We start from the raw sequence: 22,782 nt of genomic DNA on the forward strand, positions 1-22,782 counted from the left end.
TTGGGGGGGGAAAGATGCATCCAAGTCCCTTTTGGGAGAGGGGGCGGTCTAGAAGTGTGAAGAAATAAATAAATAAAAATAATAATCCTTGTTCTGACCCCCCTTCTTCCTTTGCCCACACAGAACATGCTCCGGAACAATACTATTTTAACAGGGTTTATTACACAGACAGACAGACAGATCCTTGGCAGTAAACCACCACGACAAGGCTCACAAACACAAGACAGGAAAGCAGCTATCCAGCCTGCTACGTTTCCAAGACCAAACTTCTTGCAGGATTTCTTTGTTGACTGCTGCAAAGGGCGTATGCTCAGTCAACCCTTTTATAGCCTGAAGGGGAGTCTACTTATCAGCAGCTGAGAGCCCTTACCGCCGATAACTGCGCCCTCGCTCCCTGCGTCTGTGGGCACGGCGATAACGAGCGTCCAAGAACTCCCTGCTGATCTCTGATTCACTGTCCCGTGACTCCTCCCCACTGCTCCAAGGCATGGCATCAGGAGCCCCCCTCCTTTGGCTCTCACCGCTGCTCCATGCCTCAGGTGCCTCCTAGTGGCCGACCAGACTCTCCGATCCCTGCTCAGAGTCAGAACCCTGCCCAAGATCCTCCTCATTCTCCAGAGCCGACTCATAGGGACCCACACTCTCGGAGTCTGGTGGCAGCTGCAACGGCTCCTGCTGGGCCACAACACATCCTATACTCCGAAAAATATGGTATATAGAAAAGGCTGTGTGTTTGTATGTTCCAGCATAACTCTGGAATGCCTAGAGCAATTTCAATCAAACTTGGTACACAGATGACTTACTCTCTGGAAACAAATACTGTGGGGGTAAGACAGCCCTAAACCCCTTGGTGTGTGTGTTCTGTTAAGATACAGCCTGTTGTGCCTTCAAATAGATTCTACTGTACTGCCATAAAATGGCTTCTACTGTGCAGTGCAGTGGAGTTGCCATGGTAATGGCTTCCTAGTAATCCACAAGGGGGCTCCCTCTGGTAAGGGGGAAAATCCAACATTAGAAATTATGTTTGATCCAAACATTTCCCCCCTATAAATAAATACCTGGGCAATGGCGGGTTATTGGCTAGTAAGTAAATAAATAAATAAATGAAAAGGAAAAAGAAACTGAAAGTTGTCCTAACTATCCCTCCTAATGGTCTTTTCTCCAAGTGGCCGTGCTTTGGAAGGCTAGGTGGCCAGGTCGTTTGCCGATGCTCTTCCTGAATTACAGGTGTGTCTGGGAAACTGGCCTGCATACTTTGAAAAGTATGTCCAGTGTAAAGTGCAGATAGAGAACATCTATTGTATTTTCCTCTATTCATTCTTATACATGCTGACGAAAGAACTTTTCCTCATAAAGAAAAGAATTTCTAATGCATGGCACTCTTAATTAGGAAGTAGCCAAGAACTGTATTGTTTATGAATGTACGCACGGGCATAGGACCGTCTCTCATTGTACACTGATGTGGTGCAGTGGTTAAGTGCAGTATTGCAGGCAAATTCTGCCCACAGCCTGGAGTTTGATCCTGATGGGGCTCAAGGTTAACTCAGTCTTCCATCCTTCCAAGGTCGGTAAAAAACCCAGATTGTTGGGGGCTAGTATGCAAACACGTCTACATTGTAGTAGACTGCCCACAGAATGCCCTAAAGCACTTTGGGGCTGTATATAAGTCTAAATGCTGTTGTTATTGCTATTGCTACACTCAAGTCTTCTTTGGTCTGCAACTCTCCCAGGCATCCCACATTTCCACTCAACATCAAGAGAAGACCTCAGGACGGAAATCTTTACATTGGACTTCTTCAGGAGTAATGCTGCTAACAGAGGAGCTTTCTCCTTCAAAGACCATCAGATAACGTCACCTTCCCTTAGAAAAATTACCCATCCAATTATTCTTCCCAGAAATTGAATAGAGAGTTTCCAAAGGTCTCTTGTGCCTGGATCTGTACTAGACATAGAGTAGATGCTCAGAAACTCCATGGGGCTGCTGGACATCTCCTTGGAGCAGGGCTTCCCAAACTTGGCAACTTTAAGACTTGTGGACTTCAACTCCCAGAATTCTCCAGGCAACTATTGACTTCTGGGAGTTGAAGTCCACAAGTCTTAAAGTTGCCAAGTTTGAAGACCTCTGCCTTGGAGTCTTGGAGTTCCCACTTTAAAACAACAGTTGGAAATTACAACCTGCCCCAGGAGGAGGATACATATTTACAAACTCAAGCAGACTTACTCTGATGCCAGTATCGTTTCCTGCGACTCTTCCTGGCTTTCCCTCCTGAGAACAGGGCGTCCATGCGCTTCTTCCATGCCGTGTGGCTCTCTGCATCCTTGACACCACAGCGAGGGAGACTCATGTGATGGAGAGTGATGGCATCCAGGGCGCCACTGACGGGCAGGTGAGAAATCCTTTGAAATTCCCTGTAAGAGTTCAAGAAGTGGGATGGAAGTCGCACGACGCTCCTTCGTTTAAGCCAGTATTTCTCAACCTCAGCAACTTGAAGATTCGCAGACTTCATGGCTGGCTAAGCAATTGAAGTCCACACATCTTAAAGTTGACAGCATTGATTTGGAGACATCCAGATTTGGTTGAAAGATGGGTGGCTATATAAGATGCATCTTTCCCCCCTAAATAGCGTGGAAATGTTAGTACGTCTTATACACCAAATACAGCCATTTTTGGCCTCCCGAAGCCCTGACCCCGAAAAACGGGCCATTTTTCACAAAACGAAGGTGTTTTTGCCTTCCCCCAGCCCTGCTGAAGCCTGCAGAGTGCTCCTGGGAGCTGAGGAAGACAAAAACCTTTTTTTCCTATTTACCTCTTTGAAATCTTGGTACGTCTTATACACTGGTGCGTCTTATAGTCCGAAAAATACGGTAAATGTTTTAAATAAATAAATCGAGAAATACTGATTTAGCCCTTGGTTTTTAAACACACAATTTCCCCTTTTTATGGCCCTATAGTCCCTATCTGGATAGAGTCACAACTGGGTAGAGCTGAACATTTACTGGCTGGACACCCTTCCTGACACCTAGGCAGAGTTCATAACAGATATTTTTTCTTTGCGCCCTAGGAGAGAAACGTCTGCCGCTACCTAGAATTGAACCCTCAACCATCCAAATGTGAGGCGAGCGTCTTTACCACTAGGCTACCATGCCATTTTTAAGCATTTGTCACTATAATCCTACAAAACATGAAGCTGGTAGCAGGGAAAGGAAATAAAAGATTTAAGAAAGAAAGAGGGAGCAGTGGCAGATGGCCTGAGTCCAGGAGGCAGCATTGGCATTTGAGGAATCTACCAGCTGTGTCAAAACTGCTGCATTGGTCATACTACAAAAGAAACTAAGCCCATACAAGGGAAACCAATAAGCAGAACCCGTTGTCAATGAAAGCTGGCCAGCTGCATGGTCTAAGCTAACAACAGAGTGCATAGGAAGGCCTGGGATTTAGGGATTAGCTAGATATTAAACGGAGATGGAAGTCAAGAACTAAAATCAGAAAGAGAAGAATGAGAATCACAGGCTTACTTTATGGCATCGGGGAATCCTGCTAAGTCCGGTACTTGGTGCACAGACTCAAAATAGCCATATTTCTCCAGAAACCTCTAAAATCAAATCAAAATAAATAATAATAGATAAGACACTAGGCTTTATATGAAAAACAAACAAACAAACCCCTGGCATTCTTTTATTATTTCCTTGTAACAAAACCCACCACTTTTCTACGCAAGGATTGTGAAAGTCTTTACATACTTGGTATTCTGAATATTCTTGGTCTGTTTTAGAAATTATAGTTAGCTCCCTCTTTTAAATACTCAGCTGAAAGAATATCCATTTGTAGCTGCATGCCTCCCACTTCAAACCCTGTTTGTGCCTGCCGAGGAGCCCCTTTCAATTCTGAGTTGCCAGATTTCTTGTAGTTATTGTATCTTTGTCTCTATCACCTCTGTTTTTCCCAGCACTCCCTTTCCTTATCAGCTTTTGATTCCTAAAACAAATTCATTCCAGACTGAGCAGAGCAAAAGGAAGAGAACTTCCTTTTCCAGCCCTATTATTCTCCAAAGACCAGATAATCAACAAAGACATCCCCACAACAGAAGACCTGATAATGCAATATCTGCAATATGTACCATGACTACATTTTTCTTGGGGGGAAAAAAGGAGAAGCCTGGAAAAGGAGGAAATCTGAAAGAGATTAATAAGGAGGGGGGGAAACCCTTAATTGTTTATGTTTATGCTTTAGCGCAGCAGAAAGTGCCAAATTACAGGTGATTCCCCCATCTACACTTTCTTTTAATTCTCTTGTGTGGACTGAAAGTAATTTTTTACTGATGCAGAAATGGAATGTTTGGGAAGGGAGCGACATTTGCTCCATATTTGCCAGAGGTTTTTTTTTAGAAACAAAATGAAAACAACAAAAACCATCATCAAATATTTCTAGAAGATCTGGAAACAATAGCAGAATGGAAGGGTTTGGGTTCGGGAAGGGCCCGAAAAACACTGTGTGGAGAGGTGGGGGCAGGGGAATGCCATTTTCATCAATCCTGAAATGGGGAGAAGAATTAGTTGTTACTGACCCTTTATTCCTATCAGCTTCAAAGTGAAATTGACAAGGCTTTTTACCACTATGTCAACATCCCTGGGCAATGGGAGGAGATCAGAGGCAAATAACACACACAATTATGTTTCCCTTCCACTTTTTGTTTTCCTTCCTGGCATGTTACAATAGACAAAATGGATGGCTTACTGGCAAATGGATGGATTGATGGATTGATGGATGGATGGATGGATGGATGGATGGATGGATGGATGGATGGATGGGTGGATGGGTGGATGGATGGATGGATGGACGGATGGGTGGGTGGGTGGGTGGACAGACGGACAGGATAGATGGAACATACAAGGCCAGTCAGTTGGTATGCTTGTGTAGAGTTTGTCAAAAGATACGTTTGCGTATGGAGTTGTGGGTGGATGGGTATGCGTGCCTTTGAGTTAATGTTGACCCTGGTGATCACCCAGATTGTTGTGCAACAACAAATGTATCACCTAAAGAATTTCCTTAATCTCTACCATGTGAAAACAACTAATGAGAATACCTTCTGCCAAAAAAATTAGTTATGCATATTCATCAGCATTTCAGGAAATTGCTGTGACAAGATCACCATGGATACAATTGTAATGATGTTGAGAAATGCCCTCATAACAATGGGTAACAATGGGTGACCGCTACCAGATTTGTATCAATTATGGGAAAATATAAACAGTGCAAGGAAGACATTTTCCTGACCGGTAATTAGCAGACTTCCATAGCTTCAGTTGTAATGGGAAGGAAAAAATCCTTGTAGAAAATCAAAGTATTGGGGTTTTTTTGGAATCGTGCACACATATGCAAGAGACAATATAATGTAATAGTTAAAATATTGCTGAGAGGGAGACTCAGATTTTAATCCTCCCTTAGACACAGAAACTGACTGGGTGACTTTAGGCCTTCAATTGAATAGTCCAAAAAGATCTATTATGCTAACTTTATTGGACTAGCTTAGTAAGATCTTTCCATTAAAAAGTCCTCATCCTGCAATGGGTTTAGCTGGCGATGATTATTTTTATATTTGTGCATGTGTGTGGATAATATGTAATTATTTATATATACCTATGGTATTATATGTTATTTAATCTCTTATTTTTATCACTTCCCTCACTCTCCCACAGTACAAAATGTCTGTTCTTGTAAGATTTTGTAAAGTGCCTTGGAAGCAGAGATGAAAGGTTATATGTGCATCTTGACAGAAATACAAATAAAATAATTGCTTTATGTAGCCGCAGTAGGGAGGTTAATCAGGAGCAGACGGAAATCCAGCTGTTTAGACCGAGATTGAGCAACAGAGAATGTCAAAGTCCTAGTAGAAAGAATGTGGTATTGTTCCTCTTCAGACAACCTATAACCGTCTTCCCAGTTCCAGCTCGCTGGGCAGTTGGTCTTTACGTATGCGGGAGCGCCAGGAACCAGAACAGCAGCTGCCTGGTGTGCATGCTTGCGCCAGGCAGAGGATCTTCTGATTTCCAGCATGTGGATGTGGGTCTGCTGCTGCCTGGTCTTCTGGTTTCTGGCGCGAATGGGTGCGTGGTGCACATGCACCAGCTTCGTCTGGCCTTTCGGGGGGGCTCGCACTTCCCTGATCCCATCGGGGTGGCGGACATCCCCATCGACAACCCAGTTCCGCAGCCCCAGACGTGGAGCGCACACTCCTGTTTTGGCACTTGGTGCTGAAAAGGTTTGCCAAGAAATCTTATTTCACAGAAGTCAGCAGAAGATTTCAAAGCAATCATGAAAAGAATTTAAATGTGTGATATTTAGCTTGTACAGTCAACATTTCGAGGAGTGAAACTGATCCAGTTTTAATTGGGGAGAATGTCTAATTTGGTAAGTTTTGTAAGGCTGAGAAAGAGATAAAATGTGTTCATAAAAAATAAACATTTGAGTTCCCTCCTCTGCACACCAGTTCCAAATTGACACTTGGCAGAGAAAACCTAACGCTATTAACTGGCCAGATAACATCAGGATTAAAAGTTGCTTCATGAGTCAACTCAAATTAGGGCTCTCAACTCTCCTTCAAAACAGCTTTTTAACAGCTCTGTTCTTGACCACAGGAGCCATAAGTAAATCTGGATCTCTTCCCCCCACCCTAATTTCCCCAAGGAGGAAATTCCATTTTCTATAGAATACTCCGAAACAGCAGGAAATAAAGAAGTGAGCATCATGGGAAAACACAATGCAAAACATGCTCTAAACTGAAGAGATATCTCTCCCATTTGTTCTGTGCAACGGGGAAAAAAGGAAAGACGCACAGACGCAGACAACCCACTCGCCTCATTAATTTCTCTCCGGGCTTAAGTCCAGAGGCTGCCCCCAGAAACCACAAATCAAGGCGTGTCAAGACTGACTGCTGCTTGTATGACAAGTAGCCCCATAAGGACCAGAATTTTAGAGAGGATGGGAGAGAAGCTCTTTGTTCCTACAAGACAGCGGAGAAAGCAAGAATTAAACTGTGTGTTCTTGTTAGGACATGAAGTAGTAATGCCAAAGAAAGAGGCTGGGAAAAGCATTTCTAAGCAGATGCTTTCTGCAAATTAGGAGGGTTACTCCAGGGAGTTAAGGAATGGGAAAGGGGGCCAAGAGGTTGACAAATGACAAAACTAACATTGCACTGTTAGGATACAAGGTCCACTCCTCTTTCGCCTGTGTCATAATAGCACTTAGCATTAGCACTTAGACTTATATACCGCTTCGCAGTGCTTTCCAGCACTCTCTAACTAGTTTAGAGAGTCAGCCTATTGCCCCCAACAATCTGGGTCTTCATTTTACCCGTCTGAGAAGGATGGAAGGCGGAGTCAACCTTGAGCTTGTTGAGATTCCAACTGCCAAATTGCAGGCAGCCGGCAGAATAGCCTGCAGTACTGCATTCTAACCACTGCGCCACCACAGCTCTTTGCAAGCACAAGTAATGTTGCAAGCATACGCAGAAGAAAGGAAGCCTGCATCACATTGGCATGTGGCTAGTTTTGTCATTTCAACAGAAGCCTCAGGTCCTGCGCACACTTCTACAGGATCTATCCCACTGGTAGATGAGCTGCTGCAGGTGGCAGACTGTCAAGTTCTTTAGCAGCTGTCTCAAAGCCAAGGGCCACATCTTTTTCGAGCACAATTTCCTCGGAGTTTCTTTTCTGATGGGGCTGCAAGAATTACAGCAGCTGACTTTACAGCCAGCACCTCCCCATGTGGTTACAGGATGGAGACGTTCTGATTTTCTGTCAAACAACTTTTATACAGCAGGTGTCTTTGCTGGTAACAGGAAATCTGGCAGCTGGTTGTTTATACAATGGTCTCCTAAATCCTTATCAGTCTGGGAACCAACTACAATGTGACACTGATGCTGAACAGAGAAGACTGGCAATGAGTGGGAACATGGAGCTGTTTGGGTAACACTTGCACCCCTTAAACCAGGGGTGTCAAACTCAAGGCCCATGTGCCGGATCCTGTCATGGGGTGATTAGATGTGGCCTGCAGGGTTACCCTGGAAACAGCTAAGAACCAGCCCACTGTGCCTTTGCCAGTGAAAACAGAGCTTAGGGGAGCTCTGTTTTCGGCCGCAAGGCCTCCTGCAGACCTCTGCCAGCAAAAACAGAGTTCAGGGGCACGAGCTCCGTTTTCTCTGGCAGAGGGCTGCAGGAGGCCGTCGTGACAAGAGGGATGTTGAGCTGGCCATGCCCACCTGCCCCCCCCCCAAAGATCAAACACAATCCTGATGTAGCCCTCAATGAAATCGAGTTTGACAGCCCTGCCTTAGCCTGTCCTATTTTCACTGGTTGTCCAGCTTCTTTTCCAGCTGAATCCTGTTTGCTAGCCCATGGAATGACTTTCATAGCCACTGGTCTAGCCAGACAGATACGGCAGGTGATTTCAGTGCTGATGCTTAACCTCATAGTCCAGATGCTTATATACCTTCTGCCCAATGAATGCCTTCATTTTAATCAGGATTTAGCCAAAGCCCTTTCTGGGGTCCAGAATTCACGTACAGGTAGTGTAGAGCAGGGGTGTCCAAACTTGGGAACTTTAAGACTTGTGGACTTCAACTCCCAGAATTCCCCAGCCAGCATGGCTGGCTGGGGAATTCTGGGAGTTGGAGTTGAAGTCCACAAGTCTTAAAGTTCCCAAGTTTGGACACCCCTGGTGTAGAGAGTAAGGAAGATTACCTTGTAGGAGGCAAAAGGGCTGATTTTTTTTTTAAATCCAGGGCAGCCAGATAACATTTAGAATCAGTTCAGCTGGATGCCACCTAATTTACTGAATTATCAGGGGGAGGGGGAGGAAATATAGCACAATTAGACTTGTGTTCTGACCCAGGCTTCCTTAGAAAGCAAGAACCAAAGTCTTAGTCCCAATAAAAACCTCTTTTATTTACACGACTGTGAGAGGAGTGTTTATCCACATGCACCTTATCTCATTAAGAGGGCTGCCAGATAACTAGTTTCCAGACACAGGGCAAAGCAAAACTTGGCACAGAGTCTCTTATAATCACAAGCAGAACTTTCTGGACCGAATGAACAAATTGTTTCCTGCAAAAGCCCACTCCCCATTTGTTCCTCTTTTGTTTCCTATGGGAGGGGCCAATCACCTCCAAGGTGTGACTTTACTCTTAAGTCGACCCTGCTTTCCTAGTTGTTCTTGTCTTCTGGCAGCTCTGCGCATGCGCACACTGGGAACAGGCTCCAGCTGTTCCTCTGCCTCACTGCTGTCTAACTCCCTCTCTGCCTCCGATGCAGAGCCTTCATCTGAGCTTTTCTCAACCCCCAGGACTGGCCCATGTTCCTCCCCAACCTCCTCACTGTCTGACTCTGCTGCCAGCTCCACTGGCTGCCAGCGGGCCACAACAATTTCCAAGATTTTGGTATTAGAGTCAAACCCAATAAAGGAAGTTTTAGCCTTCCCGTTGAACCGAATTTATGGTCTGGGCTATCTACTGGGGCTGACACATATCTTTATTTATGAAGAACCAGACTTCTTTTGAGTACATGTTCCAACTGAATGAATCTTTCAACAGTGGATCTTGGGGGAATGTCTCAGGAACCAGTTCCTGTTTACAAAATGGTATAAAGTGTAGGCCACAGCGGTCCCCAAACTTTCTGGCTTGGTGGACAGGAAGGGGAGGGAGGGAATGGTTCTGTGTGAGTGGTAGGCACATGTACAAGTGTGCACAGCTCCATTTGCACACGCTCTACTGTGTAAATGGAGCTTCAACTGTGCAAGCACCCACTACTTGCGCAAATGGAAGCGCTCGTTGAGGGGTTTTTTAATTAATTGTTTTTTAAAAATTGTAAGGGGTTACAGGGATGGGGGGGGGAACAAGACAGGAGGGATGGGAGAGCCAGGCACCTTGGTGTGGTCGAAGGAGGAGGGAGCGGAGTGGGGGAGGAGAGGGAAGATAGCATTCCTGTGCAGGGCTCTTTGATACCAACGGTCGTGGGGAGGGGCAGGTGCGAGGACAGATTAAGAGCGCGTAGTCGGTTGGGAGACCGGGGTTTTTGGTCATTCCTGGTCGTTTGTACCAACCCCTGCATACTAGGTGGTCAGGATCTACAGACCCAAGGCCTGAGACTGCTGTTATGCAACGCGAGGTCCGTTGTTAATAAGGCCCCCCTCATTCACGATCTAATTTTGGAGGGGGAGCCGGACCTCGCAGGAATAACCGAGACCTGGTTGGGCCACGAGGGAGGTTTACCCCTCGTGGAAATGTGCCCGCCAGGTTATCGAGCATTTCACCAGCCTCGGGCCCAGGGAAGGGGCGGTGGGGTAGCAGTGATTATCCGGGAAGACTTAGAGCCGAGAGAGTTCACCGTGCCACAGACATCCGGGTGTGAGTCCCTTGTCGTGAGATGGGGCCCAGGGAGGCAGTTGGGCCTGCTGATAGTATACCTGGCTCCTCGCTATACATCAGCGGCCCTGCCTGAACTCCTTGAGCTGATCTCATCGGTGGCGGTTGAGACCCCCAAACTTTTAGTGATGGGGGATTTTAATCTGCCGTCGATGGGAGAAGCGTCTGAGGGGGTTCGGGAGTTCATGGCTTCCATGACAGCCATGGACCTGACCCAGTTAATTCAGGGCCCTACTCACGAGGGAGGCCACACGCTGGACCTTGTCTTTGTCTCTGGCCAGTGGATGAGTGATCTGGGAATAGGGGATCCAGCCATTATTCCCCTGTCATGGTCGGATCACTCACTTCTCCGGCTTGACTTCCCTGGTGCTACCCCCCCGCCACGAGGAGGTGGAACTGGAAGGTATTAGATGGTTCCGCCCCAAGCGCCTGATGGAACCAGATAGGTTCCAGACGGAGCTTGGGCCACCTCCTGTGGACCTGACCCGCCCCCGAGTGGAGGACCTGGTGGACGCATGGAATAGTGCGACTACCGGGGCCCTAGACCGGGTGGCGCCTTTGCGGCCTCTCCTGCGGCGACGAACCACCCTGGCCCCTTGGTTTACCGAGGAGCTAAGGGTGATGAAACGCCACAAGAGACGCCTAGAGAGTCGTTGGAGATCCTCCCGTTCCGAATTTGACCGAGCACAGGCACGAGCCTATTTGAGGACGTACCTTGTGGCATTAAGAGCGGCCAAACGTCAACATTGCGCCGCTCTTATTGCGTCCGCAGATAACCGCCTTGCCGCCCTGTTTCGGGTGACTCGCTCCCTCTTGTTTGAGAGACCGCGAGAAGCCCCTTTACAGGGCAGAGCAGAGGAGTTTGGGAAATATCTACAGGACAAAGTCGCTCAAATCCGGATGGGATGGGCCCCTTTCAGTGGTCCAGTAGAGACGCCCGTGGCGAGTCTTGAGGGACCGCTTTGGGAGGAGTTTGACTCGGTTGCCATCGAGGATTTGGACAGGTTGCGTGGACGTCTGCGACCCACCACATGTTTATTGGACCCGTGTCCCTCCTGGCTTGTACTGGCATCCTGGGAGGTTACGCGCGACTGGCTCCTGGGCCTAGTGAACGCCTCGTTGGGTGAGGGGTTTCTACCGGCCGCCTTGAAAGAGGCGGTGGTGAGGCCCCTGCTCAAGAAGCCTTCCCTGGACCCAACGGACCTAGTCAATTATCGTCCAGTCTCCAACCTTCCTTTTCTAGCGAAGGTTGTAGAGAGTGTGGTGGCACAGCAGTTCCCACGTCACCTGGAGGAAAATGATTATCTAGACCCGCGCCAGTCCGGCTTCCGACCCGGGCACAGCACGGAGACGGCCTTGGTCGCATTGGTTGATGATCTCTGGAGGGCCAGAGATAGGGGTCGTTCCTCTATTCTGGTCCTATTAGATCTCTCGGCGGCGTTCGATACCATCGACCATGGTATCCTGTTGCACCGGCTAGAGGGGCTGGGAGTCAGGGGCACCGTTTTACGGTGGTTTGGCTCCTACCTCTCTGACCGGACGCAATGTGTGTTGGCAGGGGAGCAGAGATCGACCCGGAGGTCACTCACATGTGGAGTGCCACAGGGATCGGTGCTCTCGCCTCTCCTGTTCAACACATACATGAAACCGCTGGGCGAGATCATCCGTGGTTTTGGGGTGGGATATCATCTGTATGCTGATGATACTCAGCTATACATTTCCACCCCGAACCACCCCAATGAGGCCGTCGAAATGATGTCCCGGTGTTTGGAGGCCGTACGGGTCTGGATGGATGGCAACCGACTAAAACTCAACCCTTCCAAGACGGAGTGGCTGTGGCTTCCGGCCTCCCGGTTCAACCAGTTGCTTCCATCTCTGGCCATCGGGGGCGTGCAACTAGCCCCCATGGAACAGGTGCACAATTTGGGCGTCCTCCTAGATGCCCGGCTGTCCATGGATGACCATGTAACAGCCGTGGCAAGGGGGGCGTTCCATCAGGTTCGCCTGATGCGCCAATTGCGCCCCTTATTGGACCGGGATGCCCTACGCACAGTCACCCATGCGCTAGTGACGTCTCGCCTGGACTACTGCAATGCTCTCTACATGGGGCTTCCCTTGAGATGCACTCGGAGACTACAGTTGGTCCAGAACGCGGCCGCGCGGGTGATTATGGGGAGGACTAGATACTCCCCTGTAACACCTCTCCTGCGCGAGCTGCACTGGCTTCCTGTGGTCTACCGAGTGCGTTTCAAGGTTTTGATTATGATCTTTAAAGCGCTTCATGGCACAGGACCTAGTTACATGCAGGATCGCATCCTGCCCCACACATCCCTACGACCAATTCGCTCACACAGAGAGGGACTTCTCCGGGTGCCGTCCGCCAAACAGTGTCGGGGGGCGACACCCAGGAGCAGAGCCTTCTCTGTGATGGGCCCAGCCCTGTGACATCAGGATTACTTCCGATCTCCGCTCCTTCCGTGTACAGCTGAAGACCCACCTCTTTCAATTATCTGGCCTGGCTCAACCGTAATTTTTCTTACTCCTCCTGACTGTCTTTTTAAATTTTAAATTTTAATTGTACATTGGGTTTCTTACAATTGGGGTATTTTAATGGTGATTTTTAACTGTCTAAATGTTGTAATTTGTTACCTCCTCCGTGCATGTGTGTCTTTGTATATATGTATGTTTATGTGTTTGTACTCATGTTTTATGTTCTATATGCTCCATTGTACGCCGCCCCGAGTCCTGTCTGGAAAGGGAGCGGCTAATAAATTCAAATTATTATTATTATTATTATAATTATTATTATTATTAAATGGAGCTTTGCGCACACACACACACGCCGCTCCTGCAAGTGGGATATGCACATTTTCACTCGCCCGCCAGTAATGGGCCATAGCCTGGTGGTTGAGGACCTCTGGTATAGGTAGTTCTCAATCTACAACCACAATTGGGACTGTAACTTTTATTGCTAAGTGAAGCAGTTGTTAAGTGAATCACATCCACTTTTATGACCTTTTTTTGCTGCAGTTATTAAGTCATTAAGCAAGCCAGATTCCTCCATTGCTTGTTGGAGATCAACTGGGAAGCACACAAATGGTGACCCAGGACACTGCAACTGTCGTAAACTTACGCTGATTGCCTAGGGGCCCAATTTTCATCATATGAACACGGGGACACTGTGATGGCCCTCAGTGCAAAAACTGGTTGTAAGTTACTTTTTTCAGCCCCGCCGTAACATAGAGCAGTTGTTAAATGAACGGTTGCAAATCGAGTTGTAAATCAAAGCCTAACTGTATCATGTATACGGGGCAGAATGCAGCAAATGCAGTAGGAAATTGCTTTGGGCTATCATGACTAGACAAAAGATAGATTTCCTTTCCAATCTATAGTCTGAAGTTGGGGATTAGGGGGATTTTCAGATTGAGGTGCAAAGATAATTTAATCTGCCTTAACTCAATTGATCGATACAGCAAGGGCAAGATTATCAACCAGCTGGCTGAGTCCCCACGCTGAAAATCCAAAGCTTGAAAATGGTTAGGAGATTCTGTTTAAAGGTTCAGCAAACGGGCGATGCTTCTCCCTCATTTGAGCTACTCAGGAAGAGACCAGCCCCAGAGACTCCTCAACTTACAACAATTCATTTAGTGATCGTTCAAAGTTATGACATCTCTGGAAAAAGTGACTTACGACCATTTTTCACACTATTGCAGCGTCCCCATGGTCACAGGGTCAAAATTCAGAGAGTTAGTAATTGACTCGTATTTATGACAGCGGCAGTGTCCCGGGATCATGTGATCACCTTTTGCAACCTTCTGGCAAGCAAAGTCAATGGGGGAAACCAGATTCATTTAATAACCCATGGTACTAACTTAACAACTGCAGTGATTCACTTAACAAGTTGGCTTTTCCAGCAAGCCGGCCTGGCCTGTTAATTTTAACTTATTTTAAATGTATTGTTTTTTAAATTCGGTTTGTTTTTTTTGGATACGTATTTAATTTTTTTTAACTTTTGGGATATGTGTTTTTTTTAATGTTGTACGCCGCCCTGAGTCCTTTTGGAGAAGGGCGGCATATAAATCCAAATAAACAAACAAACCAACAAACAACACTTAACAAAAAAAGTTTGTAAAATGGGGCGAAACTCACTTAACAATTGTCTTGGCAGCAACATGAATTTTTGGGCTCAATTGTGGCCATAAGTCGAGGACTACCAGTGCCAATGGTGGGTTGCAGGCGGTATGCCCCAGTATGGGCATACCGGTGCCTGCCGGGAGTACCAGGTAATGTTCCGGTATGGTGCTCCGGAGGGCCCACCCCCCTCTCACCGTCCGTACCTGTATTTGAGCTCTTTGGCATTTCCACGCATGGAGCATACGGCGGCTGCGCGGCACTCCGCCAAGCAGCTGGAACGTCACGGAGGCTTCGTGGATCATCGCGGGTGGTAAGTATGCATGCGTGCGCTACATGCATGCTGCGCGTGTTCATGTGGTGAACGCCCGGCCCCGTTGCACCATACCAGTTGCAACAGGATCCGGAACCCACCACTGGAACGTATCTTCAGTTGCATGGTTGTGGCTGCCATCTTCTTCTTTTTTTTAACATCCCCCTTTCCACAGATTCCTCTTTGCAGTTCTGGCTTTGACCACAGTAGAGTGGGGGGGCGCCTTTGAGTCAGCACTGACTCCTGGCAACTGCCTGGATAAATCCCAGCAGTTTATTCTGCACGTTTTTTCGGAAATGGTTTACCCTTGTCTTCTTCTAGGGTTGAGAGTGATTGGCCCAAGGCCGCTCAGCTGTATATTAAGGTGGGACTAGAACTCATAGTCTCCCGTTTTCTAGCCTGGATCCTTAACCACTTCATCAAACTGGCTTGCAGCATGGGTATCAGTTTAAATCAGTGGTGCTCAACTGGTGATCCGCGGACCACTGGTTGTCTGTGAGAAAATTTTGGTGGTCCGCAGAAAAATTATTTGCATTTTTGTATTGCACTAAATCCTATTAATCTTTTTCAAAAATTCGTATTAGTGGTCCGAGGGATTTAAAATTATGAATTGAGTTGTTCCTGAGGTCTGAAAGGTTGGTGACCCTTAGTTTAAATGCCCTTAAAAGGAATGAGGAAAGTAGTGACAAAGAACAGTCCTACTAACAGACAGAGCTGAAGAAGCTTCTTGGATGAGAAGCGAAACGTCTTCAAAGAAAAACCAGAAAGTCCAGTTGCTTCTTGGGAGAAAAAAAGCACCTTTGGAACAACCATGGCCTGGATGACTGAGAATCTCTATGGACATTCACTCCTACTAAGAGTTATTAAGGTAGAGAGTTAACAGAGCCTCTCTACACAAAGGAAGCATTGTCAGAGATCAGGAACATAGGACTGGGGAATGCCAGTCTGGGCTCTCCAACTAGCTTAATTTCCATATCCTCTAAGAAGGAGTTTTATGGATAAGAATTTAAGTACTGAAGAGACGTCTCAATATATAGATTTGATAAATGTGATAGAGATTATCAGCAATGTTAACGTGAATTGGATCAATATAAATGAAACTTAGTTACATTTGTTCATATATAAGAGAGAAATGTTTAGATAGAACAAGAAAGATATAGATGAAGGTAGAGGCGAAGATGAGGAGTTAAGCATTTTTTGAATATGTATGTTTGAACAATATAATGATGATTACTTAAATTTGAGAAATGTGATATAGATGATTAATATTGTCATTGTGAATTGAATTAATATGAATGATACCCAGAATCAACTCTGTTCACACACAATATAAATGTATAATTTTAAAAATAATAATACAAAATATATTGGGGGGCGGGAGGAGGAATTTTAGACCCACACATCAGGAAAACTTCCGTATAGTATGAATGGCATCGTTAACCTTTAGAACCGCAGCCTCGTTCAAGTAAGTTTTATGATGAAAGTTACCTCTTATCTAGTCCCCTTTTTCTTAAGGGACGGTAGGCCGAAATCTAATGCGGATCGTGTCTCTGGGCATGTACAGAGCTCTCTCTCTCTCCCTTCTCGGCTGACTAAGCCCTGCTCGGTCACGAACTCCAGCCTCCCTCCCTCCCTCCCTCCTGCCTGCCTTCACCTGGGCCGCTCCGGGTTGGCTTCTCCCTCCGGAGGCGCCGGTGCTCGTCCGGGCGGGCAGGAGCCCGAGCAGCGCCGCGATCAGAGCAACAGCCGCGGCCATCGTTCCGTCTCCCGTCCCGCCGAAGGAACCGATCGATGGAGCCGGGAAACTTAGCCACGTTCAGCCCCTTCGGCTCCGGTCACTCCTCCCATCCGGCAGGGCTGACTGAGCACGCCCCAGTTCGCGGGCAGGGCCGGTTGGAAGCCCTCCGAGAAGGTAGCTTCGCCTCGCCTCGCCCCGCCGCGTAACTCGCCCGCGCCTCCTGGGGCTTCGGGGTGGGCAGGAGCTAAAGTGCAGCCTTTGGGAGGATTTTCTCGCCCTGAGCGCCTCTGAACGGGGGAAGAGCCAAATCCGTTTCCCGAAAATCCCGGTTCCTTTTTTTTCTTGGGGGGAAAAGGCAGGCCAGCACTTGCGATGGAGGTTTTTTTTTAATCCCCACCCCTTAGTTTGCAGTCCCCGCTGCTTCTGAACAGAAGGATCCCCTTCCTAATACTTTCTATGGGAGCCGGTGTTCTCCAGCAGGAAAGTAGAAACGCTACGTGGAAGTGGGACTTGCCTGGAAGACACGCTTGGGGAATGAACTAGAATATGGAATAGCAGAGTTGGAAGGGACCTTGGAGGTCTTCTAGTCCAACCCCCTGCTTAGGCAAGAAACCCTATACCACTTCAGACAAATGGTTATTCAACATCTTCTTAAAAACTTCCAATGTTGGAGCATTCGCAACTTCTGGAGGCAATGATTCATTGTTTAATTAATTAATTATTCTAACTGTCAGGAAATTTCTCCTTAGTTCTAAGTTGCTTCTCTCCTTGATTAGTTTCCACCCATTGCTTCTTGTTCTATCCTCAGGTGCTTTGGAGAACAGCTTGACTACGTAGATCTGTTGATTGGTTGGTTGCATCCAGTAAATGGATATGTTGCAAACAGCAATCGGAAAAGTAAACCTGGGTGTTGCCCGTTCACTCGCCACAGCAAAAACCAGAGCCATTGATTCCCCAAAACAAGCTGGCCAATGACATCGTTCGAACAAAATCCCAGGGAGATTTTTAGTTAGTGCTCCCCATGGATTTCAGAACGTGCATGGCTACCCATCTCCAGAATACACATGCTAAGAGCCAAAGGAAGTAGAACTGGCATGTGTTCAATCTTTAATCACACTGGTCATCAGCCCATGAAAATGCACTTCTGTTACTTCTCATGGCTTTGGTTAGTTGAGACTTTCTCAATAGTGGTTTTGGCAAGATAAAGTCTCAGCAAAGTCAGCTTTGGCACATTTTGGGCAGTTTGCTATGTTTTTGTTGTTGTTAGTTGTGAAGTCGTGTCCGACTCATCACAGCCCCATGGACAACATTCTTCCTGGCCTTCCTGTCCTCTACCATCCCCTGGAGTCCATTTAAGCTCACATGGACTGCTTCGGTGACTCCATCCAGCCATCTCATTCTCTGTCCTCCCTTTTTTCTTTTGCCCTCAATCTTTCCCAGCATTAGGCTCTCATTTTTTTAGTATAGAGATAATAACATTACAAAAACCCCTCTCTTAATTTTAAGAGAATAATACCAATCTTTAAAATACATTCAACATTCTAAGAAACTTCACATGAGCTCTTATATCTCCCTTCAAGATTTGCTGATGGGAGAATATCAAAGCAAGGGAAGTTGAAAACTCTCCAATATTTTGAGAAAATGAGCTAAGACATTATGTTGCTTATGAAATATGTACAAAGTGACTAGCTACACATTTGTGGAAGTTTTGCTTAATCTTTTTCTACCTGCCCATTTCATAGTCTCCATTCCAGGATGTATTTGGCATGGCCCTACCCCGTTCCTAAATCCTGGGGGAAAGCTCCATTGCACACTATCTTCTGCCCCAAACCTATCTTTCCAGGCTGCATGGAAGGAGTCCATCAATATCAATGGGGCCAGGTCAGGAATTCTACTTAGCCAGACATTACATATTCTCACCCAGACTGGTAACAGACTTGGAGATAAGGCTGTATTAAGTACAACATCCCACTTGATTTTCCTTAAAAACCTGGATCAGATTGACCCATGATGGCAAACCGAAGGCACACGTGCCACAGGTGGCACACAGAGCCCTCTCTGCGGGTACTTGAGCTATCGCCCCAGCTCAGCTCCACCGTGCCTCCCATCGGCCAGCTGGTTTTTAGGTATCTGCCACGCATGTACAGGGGAGGGGTGCATGCGGTTGAGTCATGCATGCATGTGCAGGGGGTAAGGGAGTGCAGAGGTTGGCATTCATGCACAGGGCACATGGGGGTCGCATGTGCATGCATGGGGGTGGGGCACGCAGGGGGCGCATGCATTGCATTATGGGTGCACACATGCACTTTCGGCACATGATAAAAAAAAGTTTAGCCATCACGGGGATAGACTCACCCGGCAGTAATGATGGAGCCCCAATTCCACTCCATAAAGAAGTTCAGACAGATATACTTTGTCAACCATGACAACTTTAAAATATGTGAATGTCAACTCACAGGATGGCTTCCAGAATGACTCGCTGGGGAATTCATGGCTGGCTGAGGAATACTGGCTGGGGAATTCATGGGTGGGGTATACTGAAAGTTGAAGTCCACGTAACTTAATGTTGTTAAGTTTGGGAAACACTGATGTAGACTTTTTTTTTCTTGTGAAAACTTTCTGTTCCAAAGAAAGAATATTTTCTGTCTCCATCCAGTCTGGGAATTTCTAGCATAAATATTTTGTGTGTAGCTTCATTATTGTACTAAGTAAATTAGCTATTGTAGGTGAAAATTTTCAGGGAAATTTTCCTTTCCCTTCCCGAAAATGGTATGATTATGGTCAAACCCCAGTCTTTGGTTATTCGGTCTGTCTAAATAAATAATCAGGCCAGGACTGGCACCAGGGGTGGGTTGCTGCTGGTTTTACTACCATTTAGCAACCCAAGTGCAATGCCCATGCGCCAAACGCACGCTGAACTGCGCATGTGCAGTCACTAAAAACCAAAATGGCGGCGGCCCAGCAACAGCGAGGGAACTGGTTCGGGGGCATGGCAGGCCTGGGTCGTTGCCGGTTCTGTGACCCAGGCCTGAATTTCACTACCGCTTCGGCTGAACTGGGCCGAACCAGGAGCAACCCACCTCTGACTGGCACCTATCATTCCTGATTTTTGTTGTTTTTTATCTACTCCAGAAGAAACAAGTCAATTTTATGGTTTCTTTGTAGGTTTTGGGCACATTTGTGACCCGCAGCTAGCTAGAGTGGGAGAGGATATGTACAGCAGGAGGTTGGCTTGCAAAGTGACCGCCAGATGAGAAACCTTAAGTGCACACACAACAGTGTGACCCTGTTTGAAAATTGATTTGGACAAGAACTGTTCTGTCAGGAGAAAATTTTGCACATAGCAAAGTTGTGATACAGGCTGGTAACCTAGTTTAAACCCTTTCTTATCAAAGAGTACAGGTAGTCTTCAACTTATGGCCACAATTGAGCCCCAAATTTCTATTGCTAAGTGAGACATTTGCTAAGTGAGACATTTGCTAAGTGAGACATTTGCTAAGTGAATTTTATCCCATTTTACCACCTTCCTTGCCACACTTGTTAAGGGAATCACTGCAGTTGTTTGTGATGGTTGCTTTGATGGTTGTTTAGTGAATATGGCTTCCCCATTGATTTTGCTTGTCAGGTGGTAAAAGGTGAATATATGACCCCGGGGCACTGCAACCGTCGTAAATATAAGTCAGTTGCCAAGGGTCTGAATTTGGATCAGATGACAATGGGGGATGCTGCAACTGTTGTAAATGTGAAAAACAGTCATAAGTCTCATTTTTCAGTGCCATTGTAAGTTTAAAAGGGTCACTAAACAAACTCTTGTAAGTCGAGGGCTGCCTATATTATGTAAAAATCTTGATTGATCGAAGCCCAGATGAGCAGTAGTCCGTATCAATAAGTCCCTTAGCATTTGTGAAATATAACAATGATCAGGGGTGGGTTCCAGCTGCTGCTACTGCTGGTTCGCTCAGGGATGCGCTGTGTATGTGCGTGCGCTATGAACATGCACGCTTGATGCGCGCTACATGCGCATGCACAGTACTTCTAAAAATGCTTCTGCGAATGCTCAGGAGCCAAAAACAAGATGGCGGCACCATAGAACCAGCTTGGGGGCGTGGCAAGCCGAGTTACTATCTACTCGGCTGAACCGGTCCGAACTGGTAGGAACCCACCTCTGATAATCAATTGCCCAGTTCTTTGTTTGAAAGTACTTATACCTGCCCAGGGCAAAGTCAGTTTAACCTGGAATGATAAAAAGTAGTTAGGGAAAGTTAGTTAGGGAAAGCGGGAATAGAGCAGGGATGTCAAACTTATGTTGTCACGGCGGTGTTATGTGATACAATACAATACAATACAATACAATAGCAGAGTTGGAAGGGACCTTGGAGGTCTCCTAGTCCAACCCCCTGCCTAGGCAGGAAACCCTATACCATTTCAGACAGATGGCTATCCAACATCTTCTTAAAGACTTCCAGTGTTGGGGCATTCACAACTTCTGGAGGCAAGCTGTTCCACTGATTAATTGTTCTAACTGTCAGGAAGTTTCTCCTCAGTTCTAAGTTGCTTCTCTCCTTGATTAGTTTCCACCCATTGCTTCTTGTTCTACCCTCAGGTGCCTTGGAAAATAGTTTGACTCCCTCTTCTTTGTGGCAATCCCTGAGATATTGGAACACTGCTATCATGTCTCCTCTAGTCCTTCTTTTCATTAAAGTAGTCATACCCACAGTTCTCATATGTTTTAGCCTCCAGTCCCCTAATCCTCTTTGTTGCTCTTCTCTGCACTCTTTCTAGAGTCTCCACATCTTTTCTACATCGTGGTGACCAAACCTGAATGCAGTATTCCAAGTGTGGCCTTACCAAGGCCTTATAAAGTGGCATTAACACTTCACATGATCTTGATTCTGTCCCTCTGTTGATGTAGCCTAGGACTGTGTTGGCTTTTTTGGCAGCTGCTGCACACGGCTGGCTCATATTTAAATGGTTGTCCACTACGACTCCAAGATCCCTTTCACAGTTACTACTGTTGAGCAAGGTACCACCTATACTGTACCTGTGCATTTCGTTTTTGTTGCCTAAATGTAGAACTTTACTCTTTTCACCATTGAATTTCATTTTATTAGATAGTGCCCAATGTTCAAGTTTGTCAAGATCCTTCTGTATCTTTAGCCTATCTTCTGGAGTGATGTATTGGGACTTTTTCCCCCTTTGCTAATCCGGGCGTGGGCTTGGCCAGCGTGTGACACATTTTGCCCACGGGCCGGAGTTTGACAACCCTGGAGTAGAGCAATGGAAAAACCTGTTCATAGGAAGCCTTGCCTATAAGGTAAAGATAAAGGTTCTCCTCACACATATGTGCTAGTCGGTCCCAACACTAGGGGGCAGTGCTCATCTCCATTTCAAAGCCAAAGAGCCAGTGCTCTCCGAAAACGTCTCCGTGGTCATGTGGCCGGCATGACTAAATGCCGAAGGTGCACGGAACGCTGTTACCTTCCCACCAAAGGTGGTGCCTATTTTTCTACTTGCATTTTTACAAGCTTTCGAACTGCTAGGTTGGCAGAAGCTGGGACAAGTAACAGGAACTCACTCCGTTACGCGGCGCTAGGGATTAAAACCGCTGAACTGTAGGTAACATAATTAATGCCAGGGAGGATGGGGTTTGCTCACTTTTATTTACTGTAAATTGCACTGCACATTTTGGTGGGGCTGTGATTTGATTAGGGCATTGTTTTCTGTTTGATTGTTTACTTAATGTTAATCCCTACTTATCTGGGTGTTGGCTCTAGAGAGGATGTGTTCTGAATTTCGTTTCCTTTTTAGCTTTCTTTATTGTCACTTTTGAATGGTGTGTGAATATGGTTTATTTCTATAGGGTATTGATGGCTGAATTGTCTGAATGTCAAGGTTCCAGGAATTCCCTAGCCTTTTAAAGTTTAGCTCTGTCTAGGATGCGCAGTTTCCAGTTAAAAACTATGGTAGAGTCTGCCTACGTGTTGTGAGACTTCTGAGACACACATTTTTGTCTCAATTGCTAATAAGCGTACATGGATGTACTTTGCTAGTCTTCTGCTTGTCTGTCTTACACAATGGCTATTACAATTCTTACTCTGTCTATTGATGATCCCTTTTTTCTGCTTTTTGGATTACTGTGTCTTGGGTTTATTTAACATGTATTAAGTCAGGGGTGTCAAACT

At 46.4% G+C, this 22,782-nt stretch overlaps 1 protein-coding gene across 1 annotated transcript in view; it reads right to left on the bottom strand.

The window, feature by feature from the left end:
• Positions 1-16,839, bottom strand: part of MMP28 (matrix metallopeptidase 28) — a 39,794-nt gene extending 22,955 nt beyond the window's left edge. Inside the window, exons 1-3 of the mRNA XM_081944785.1 lie at positions 16,517-16,839; positions 3,517-3,593; positions 2,222-2,409 (exon numbers count right to left, since the gene is read on the bottom strand). Of these exons, the coding sequence (XP_081800911.1) occupies positions 2,222-2,409; positions 3,517-3,593; positions 16,517-16,618 (367 nt within the window). The 5' untranslated portion in view covers positions 16,619-16,839. The remainder of the gene's footprint in view (positions 1-2,221; positions 2,410-3,516; positions 3,594-16,516) is intronic.
• Positions 16,840-22,782: the final 5,943 nt, after the last annotated feature.

Source organism: Natrix helvetica (assembly GCF_964273705.1).
Source record: "Natrix helvetica genome assembly, chromosome: 2".
NCBI lineage: Eukaryota > Metazoa > Chordata > Lepidosauria > Squamata > Natricidae > Natrix > Natrix helvetica.